This window comes from Cebus imitator, unplaced genomic scaffold (genome assembly GCF_001604975.1).
Source record: "Cebus imitator isolate Cc_AM_T3 unplaced genomic scaffold, Cebus_imitator-1.0 Scaffold0, whole genome shotgun sequence".
In the NCBI taxonomy this organism is placed as follows: domain Eukaryota; kingdom Metazoa; phylum Chordata; class Mammalia; order Primates; family Cebidae; genus Cebus; species Cebus imitator.
The window spans coordinates 8,934,907-8,943,334 of record NW_016107315.1 but is presented as its reverse complement, the minus strand read 5'-3'; the positions used below and the strand labels follow the sequence as shown (position 1 = coordinate 8,943,334).

The window sequence follows — 8,428 nt, the reverse complement described above, 5'->3', positions numbered from 1 at the left end:
AAAAAAAAAAAAAAAAAAAAATGTCAGGATCAAGTATCAACAAAGGGAGGTGCCCTATGTTACTGAACACAAAGCAACTGTTTGCAAACAACCAAGTACATGGTTTGGTGGTCCTCAAGTGATGTCTTATGCACTTTATGCTTAACGGGATTGGTTAATTATATAAGGTTATCTTCCTGTGTTTCATCACGCTTTCAGAAACTGTTAGAGATTTTGTGTCGCTGTGCAGTGGGTTGCTATAATTTTTCCCACATGAAATAATGAGATGTATGGTGTTGCTTAGTGCTTTCATGCAGAATGTCTGTTTTTCAGGAATAGATTACTGATGTTAATCAGAATATGCCTATGTGCAAAACCCTCAGAGGAGTGGCAGGCACAGCAAATGCTCAATGTGTTGGCTATTACAAGTAGCAGTAGTAATTCATACTTTTAAGAACTCATGGACCAGATACAAAACCAGGGCTACAAAGAGGTGAGGGAAGGAATTGGTGCTCCTCACCTGGTTGTCTAAAATGCTGCCAGCTGCCCAGGAGATTATGGGCAAATTACAAGGTTGTGGGAAGTGGTTTGGAATAATTTGATTGAGGCATAATTTTTATAATTTAGAATCATAATTAAGGGGTATAAACTTTTCTTCTTTTTTGAGCCAAAGTCTTGCTCTGTTGCCCAGGCTGGGGTGCAGTGGCATGATTTCGGCTTACTGCAACCTCTGTCCCCTGTGTTCAAGTGATTCTCATGCCTCAGTGTCCCACATAGCTGGGATTACAGGTGTGCACCACCATGTCCGGCTAATTTTTGTATTTTTTAGTACAGACGTTGTTTCACCATGTTGGCCAGCCTGGTCTTGAACTCCTAACCTCAGGTGATCTGACCCCCTCAGCTTCCGAAAGTGTTGGGATTATAGGTGTGAGCCACCACGCCCAGCTAGATATAAACTTTCTTAACCACCAAGGCAGAGAATCCTAGCCACAGGTCCCCCACATCAGTAGTCTTATCATCTCCCACTGTCCCACCCACACTGACGTCAATCAGGGGTCTTTCTGACCAGCTGACTCTTCTCCCCACCCACTTCCCACCTCACCCCTTGCCATCCAAACCCAGGTCAGCACTGCTAGACAAAAATGCAGGTGAGGCTTGTGTTATAAGCCAAGAGACCCAGTTCTGTTTTCTTTTGGCAAAAAAAACCACTGGTGAGCTATTAGTAACATCTAGCTGGGGTGGTGCTTCTGAGACTCTTGAGAATCTACTAACACGGTCCAGATCCTATTTGCCAAATTGGAGAGAGGAAAATGCTTCTTCCATAGATGCTGGTGAAACAACAATGAGGAGAGCCTGGGAGAATGTGAGAAACAGGCACTAACACATCGATGGCCGGGAAGCACACCAGGACAGGCTCTCCACGGGTAACACGGAAACACTCATCCAAAGTCCTAAGAGCCTCTCTACTCTTCATCCCAGCAGCGCTGCTTCCAGAACTGTAGCTGGACAAAATAAGAGCATGCAGAGCAGCACAGCCAAAGAACACATTCTCAGATATATCAAAATGGGATAATCCAGTTCATACTATTTTATAACCTCTGCAACATGATGGTAATGGTTCACCCCTCGTGTTATTTTCTAATCTGTGCTACGTAATTTCAAGTGCCTTTTCACTGAATAAGACCTATTAAAATTGATACAAGTAACATTGTTGGACATGTTCTATTTTTAACAGGAAAAACTGGAAGCAACCTAAATGTCCAACAATTGGGGACTGGTTAAAGCTGTACAATGGGATGCTCCCAGTTTGGGTTTGTGTTCATGAGCGTGCATGTGCACACAATGAGGAGGCTGCATCAAAGCGAACAAAGCAGTTTGCTCATAGATAATTTTTTTCCATTTTGGGTATATTTATTGCCACTTTTTCTACAATAGCCATATGCTACTTAAAACATCTTAATTATTAACTTCCTTCACCCACATTGATAGCCAGGGAGAATGACCAGAAGAGTGTGTGTGTGTATATGCAAGGTGTGCAACCATCACAGATGAAATGGCAGCAGCTGAGGTGAGCCCTGGGGCTAACATGTCTGACTCCACGTCATGCCTATCTGTGGGGATGTGGAGGAGGGAGGCTCATCAGCCCTGTCAGTTACACATTCCAGACAACAACCAGTAGTTCCTCATTTGAATCAGAAATATAATGAACACCCACACTCACCCAGGGTGTGTAAACACATCATTGGATCTGTCTACTCACATTTTTGGCAAGAAACAGTGGTGGCAAGATCGGGGTCATTGACCTGGATTCTGGTATCTGAGTGGTTCTTAGAAAGCAACCAAACTGAGGTTTTCAAAAGGCTGTAATCCCAAAGTAACCAGTGATTCACTCCCAGAAATAGAGGAGTTGGTGGGGATACCTAAGTCACACCAAGACACAAACTTTCCTTTACCCTTCAGCTCTGCAGTGACACCAAGTTCATTTTTACTCTGCTGAGTATTTCCTTGTTAAGAGACTTCCCAGATTTATAAAACAAATGCACTGTGCCAGGACTCTGGCTTTATCCTTTCAGGACAGACTCCAGGAACTTCTCAAAGGCCTTTGCCAGTTAGATCCTCAAGACTACAGGCAACTGCTCCAACCACAAAAGCTCTCAATTGAGCCTGATGTGGCCTCAAAGGGCTGGTTCCTGAGACCATAGGGAGGAACTTAAGAAAGTGAAAGGGAAAGGTCCTAGGCTTCTACGTATTTATATATATATTGAACCACGAGACAGGGCTCAGCCAGTCAAGGACTTCCTGGAAGGGACTCCACTGGAGCTACTCATGACCAAAATGGCAGCCTCCCCAGATCACAGGGAGAAATGAGACCAGGAACAGAGGCTCTCATTATTAGCAATGCCTTGATTTACACCCTATTCTCCTGGAGGAGTTCTCTACTGTTATCACAGAAAGCCAAAAATATCTCAAACAATTCCCAGAGTTTCAATACAGCTCCAAGATTTGTAGGCACACTTTTTTCTCAGCACACATTTACACATATTTTCACTTCCTTTTTATTCTTAATCTATTTTTTATTCAAAGAGAATCTTGAAAATTCAGTCCTAAGAAATTATAGTAAAAATTCATTGGCCAGGCGCAGCGGCTCACACCTGTAATCCCAGCACTTTGGGAGGCTCAGGTGGGAGGATCACTTGAGCTCAGGAGTTCGAGACCAGCTGGGTAACATAGTGAGGCCCTGTCTAATATATATATATAATTCATCTAATATATATATGTAATTCATCATATATATATATATAATTCATCATATATATATAAAATTCATGCCGTGGCTTAAATGAGGTTTTAAATTTTCTGTTATGCAGCAATATGTCACCTGATGTTGAAGAATGAACGAGGAAGCATTCCTGGAGCTTATATTGATATTTTACAAGCTCCTTTCTTATATTTGTAATGATGGCAGTCACCGGGACGCCCAAGTTCAACCTCACCTGCGTCCTTTATTCCTTAATCTAATTTACCTACCTCAAACACCAACCCACCTTAAATGCAGCCAAGGGAGTCAAACCCGCACGGCTTCATGGAGCACTCTATTTAAAAAACACAAAACCTGTACTAATCTCGCGAAACCTGTACTAGCCTCACATCAAGTTCTTACATGAAGAAACCAGGTTATTTACTATGTTCTATACTTCCAGGGCCCACAGAGCATTTCCTGGCTGGCACAGGTTGCTGGGACGTGACCGTCCCTTCCCCCAACCGGAACAACTCAAAATTTAAACACATCCCTGGAACAACAGCCTCCTGCCGTTGTCCACCGCCCACAAGCGCGAGGGGCGCGGGAATGTCCAGCCTCCGTGGCGGCGCAAACGCCTGGCAGCTTTCTCTGGGACGCCTAAAAGAAATCTGGGCGCGTTCACTTTCGCATTAATGCTCTTCAACTTTAGGAGAGGGGAAGGCAGCGCGCGGAAGGGAAAAAGGGGATCTTGTGGGAAATTCGGGCCCGAAAGCACTTTTCTTGCACCTTCTCCCTGGACCAGGCGAGGAGGTAGAGGGCAAGCCTGGAGAGAAAAGATCTCTTCCACACCCTGCCTGAGTGTCCTCAAGAACCCCGGCAAAGACCCCAGGGCGCACGGCGAGCCATTTGGACCTATCGCCTGGGCTCGGCTCCGGGGCGCTCCTTTTTCCGCCTTCTCGGCCAGCACGGGGCTTATCCTCCAGGACCAGGAGCCTCCTGGATCGGCGACACGCTCACGTGCCGAGGGCAAAGTTGATTCCAGGAGGGAAAGGCCAACACGCCCGACGCGGCCCGCCCAGAAGCCGGACAGTGCCCTGGGACCAGGAGCCACCTAAGCGTTTTGACTTCGCCGCCCCCGCCCTCTCCGCACCCTCGCACCCTCGCACCCGGCGTCCCTCCGCCGCCTCCCCGCCCGGACTCGGCTGGCTGGCTAGCTCACCACTCCGCGCCACCCACGTCCATAGCCCGGCACTCACCTGCCCCGCGCTGCAGGCGCGCCGCCCCCAGCAGCAGGACCCCTAGCAGTGCGATCATGACCCTGCAGTTCAGGCCGGCCATGGCTTCGGGACGCCTCGGCCTCGGTGGGGAAAGCGACTGTGACCGGTGGCTCGGAGCGGCGGCCGCAGGCGCCCAAGCCCGGCGCAGCTGCGCTCCGCCCCGGCTCGCTCACCTGCGCGCAGGCGGACCGGCCCAACCCCGCCCTGCGCAGCAGGAGCGAGGGCTGACCTGGCGCGTCCCTCCTCACTCTCCTCCTCCTCTTCCTGCCTCAGCCACCGCCTCTCCCGCCCAGAGTGCTGGGCTCCTAGGGTCGGGTTGCTGGGTGCCCTCTACTTCCCATTGTAGCGTTGCGGCGGACTTGTCCCCATCTTTCTCGGCTTAATCCTCTTTCCCAAGTCTGAGAATGAGCAGGTCTCTTTGTCCAGAGTCACGAAGGTCGCCCATAGAGGAAGCCAGTCTACCTTCCCGTTTCAGTCCAGCAGACAAAGGCGCCTCGTTTTGGCGGAGAATCATATTTGGGGGCCACCCAAGCCCTCGATCCTCTGCTACCTGACTTGGCCAGAGGTCTGCTGGACTTTAAAGCCGGTGGTGCTACAGCTACTGTTTGCAGGAGAGTGAGCCTGCAGCCTCCACACAGATCACCTGCAGTATTTCCAGACAGATAACCTGGGTCCCCAGGGTAGCTAGTAAATTACCCCTTTGTTGAATTGTGAGTAGAGTAGTATATGTCCCTTCACTGAGCTGTGGATGGAGTAGTATGTACCCTTCTCGAGTTGTATTATAAATGGAGTAGTGTGTGCAGTGTGGGTGTGAAGCATTCACGTCAAATGTTGGGCTGTCAAATGAATGGAAAATGAATGACCCTGGACTCTTTTCCTCCTCCCGGCAGCAGGAGTGCCACCTGTCTGTCTTCAGAGGCCCTGTGGGTTCTCCTTCCACCCTGCAGGCCACACACCAAGCCCAGGCCACAAGGAGAGATTGTGGGTGGTTCAGGATTTCTTAGCTGGCAGACCAGGGTTCTGCCAAAATGACTCCCTGGGACTGCTTGTGTTCATGGGTAGCGGGAAGCTGGGCCAGGGTCACCTGGAGCAACCTGGGAGGCTTGGGACAGGAACCAAAACATATGCCACAGCCTCCGTTTACACTCTAGTCCCAAAGACACAAACTTTCCTTTACTCTTCTGCTTAATTCTTGGTGGGTGGGGTGGGGGGTGCGGAGACTGAGCTCTCCAGGCTTCCCCAATGGTTGTTGTGAACAGGGGTGGAAAATCATCTCCTAGGAACTTCACTCCTTCCTTCTCTGTGTCCTTAATCATGAGACTAGAGCTGGCTCTGCTCTCTGGAAGCCCACATTCCATCAAGGGGGGCAGAACTTGGAACACGACCCTGCCCATACCCCCACTTCTGGGAGGGCCTGTAGTGTGAGCCAGAGGGGACCTTAGATTATCTTCTAGTCCTCTGCTGTCCTCGTGCAGACAGACGGGAAAACTGAGAACTACAGGGAAGGGAGAGGATGAGAAATGGAAGGACACTCTTGGTTCTCCCCGCTGAATCAAGGACAAATTCACCAAGAGAAATAAATCTTGACAAAAGTCGCTTTAAAAATATTTATGCTGATCAGGAGGGCAAAACAGATTTGTCTTTTCTCCTAATTCTAAGCAGGCGTGTATACCCCAGCATCTTTTCCTAGCATCTGTAACACCATTTTTTCCCGCATAGATTAACAACCATCACAGTACTAGAATGGCAATGTATTGAATGCAACATATCAGAAATGTTGCTTGACAAGGTAAGCCTAAGGAGCAAGTTATTTCATAACTATTTTCTCTCTCCAAAGTTTGCTTAACTGTCTTTCTCAGGATAGTCGACACCAGCTACCTGGAAATGGAAGAAGAGTCACTAACTCCCAAATATGCAGTATTAGTGATGGTTCCAGAAAGTAGCAGCAAAGAGAAAGAAGTAAGAAAAGTAGGGAGGCACTTCAGCATCCTTTGCATGACAACCCAACTATATAATTGAAGTAAAGATGTCCTGACATACTGTCCTGGTCCTCCAAGTGGATGTGAAAAAGCATTGCCAAGGATGGACATGTTTGTCTTTACAAACATGGCTGAAGGAGTAAATTTTAAAAGGTTATTTCTGAACTGGAAAGCAATGTAGGTAACTATAATCTAGTGCTAGAGAAAAATGACAGATTGAAAGGTGAGTTTTCACTGAGTGTGGTGGCTCATGCTTGTAATCCCAGCACAAGGGAGGCCAAGGTGGGTGAATAACGAGGTCAGGAGTTTAAGATAAGCTTAGCCAACATGGTGAAACCGCGTCTCTACTAAAAATACAAAAATTAGCCAGGCGTGGTGACAGGCACCTGTAGTCTCAGCTACTCCGGAGGTTGAAACAGGAGAATCACTTGAACCTGGGAGACGGAGTTTGCAGTGAGCCAAGATTGCACCATTGCACTCCAGCCTGGATGACAGAGTGAGGTTCTACCTCTAAAAAAAAAAAAAAAAAAAAAAAAAAAAAAAAAAAAAAAAAAAAAAAACAAAAAAAAAAAAAAAAAAAAAAAAGGAGATGAGTCTTAAAACAGACTATCCCATCTCATTTTGACCTCTTCTGAAACCCTGCAAAGGCTGCAAAACAGGAATTTAAAGAAAAATACATAAGCCCTTAAAGGTGGGGAGAACAGAGAGAAGATAACCGCAAAATCACCCCGTAGACTTGCAGCTGCCTTAGGAGCCTAGAGATGGCAGAACCCTAAGCCAGTAGTGGGGAAAATTGAAAATAACATGATTAATATGGAAATCCTCAAAAATATCCTCAGGAAATGGCAGCACAAGGTATTCTGGAACTGGAGGGTGAAAGAGGAGTTAAAACAAGACAGGCTGGGAGAAAGTTTGAGAAGCACTATGGTTAGATCCTGGACCTATCCACCATTACCCCTGTCTGGGCAACAGCCCCTCGCCCATCCAGCTTCTAGTGTCATTCTTAAGAAATCCAAAACCATTCTCATTTTTATTTTTTCTGTGAGACCATTTTCTTGCCTCTAACACTGTAGAATCTTCTTTTTGTTCATTGGTTTCTGAAATTTCATCATAATGTGCCTTGATGTAAGTCTGACTATACTATCCAACTTTAGATTTTGACAAATTAGAGGGTTGGTAAGTTTAACAACTTTAGTGTTGTTTTCTTGAGAAATTAAAACCTAGGGATGAAGGCTGAGGGATGCCAGGCATAGCTGAAGGCATAGGAAACATTGTAAAAGTAGGTTAATAAAGGGAAGATATGCATTCTGAATGCTGAGATCCCCAGCTGTCTGGCCCCAACCTGCCTGCAAGGATGAGACAAAAGGGCTTTGTTATCCATATTGAGGATGGAAAGAGTCTCCTGGGGAATCTGACTGGGACAGGAGGAAAGACCCAAACATATGAACATATGACTCTCATAAACAGGCTAACCAGCTTCCTACCATGAGGCTTTCAGTTGATTAAGCCTCACCAAATTAGCTTTTTAATATCTCACTTTTATTTTTTATTTGTATTATTATTATTATTATTTTTGAGATGAGGTGTTGCTCTGTCACCCAGGCTGGAGTGCAGTGGCATGATCTTGGCTTACTGCAATCTCCACCTCCTGGGTTCAACTGATTCTTCTCTCTCAACCTCCTGAGTAGCTGGGACTACAGGTGCCTGCCATCACACCCAGCTAAGTTTTGTATTTTTAGTAGAGACAGGATTTCACCATGTTGGTCAGGCTGGTCTTGAACTCCTAACCTCGTGTAATCTGCCCACCTCAGCCTCTCAAAGTGCTAGAATTACAGGCATAAGCCACCGTGCCTGGCCAATAGCTCACTTTTAAACATGAGCAACCAGGATTTCAGGATACCTGTGGAGAGCTTCTAACATAATAGAGTCTAAGCCAACCAAGTAACCAAACT

General features: G+C 46.8%; 1 protein-coding gene across 1 annotated transcript in view; it reads right to left on the bottom strand.

Moving 5' to 3' along the window:
• Positions 1-4,702, bottom strand: part of CDCP1 (CUB domain containing protein 1) — a 63,226-nt gene extending 58,524 nt beyond the window's left edge. The window contains exon 1 of the mRNA XM_017522005.2: positions 4,477-4,702. Coding sequence (XP_017377494.1) covers positions 4,477-4,558 — 82 coding nt within the window. The 5' untranslated portion in view covers positions 4,559-4,702. The remainder of the gene's footprint in view (positions 1-4,476) is intronic.
• Between the last annotated feature and the right edge of the window lie 3,726 nt (positions 4,703-8,428).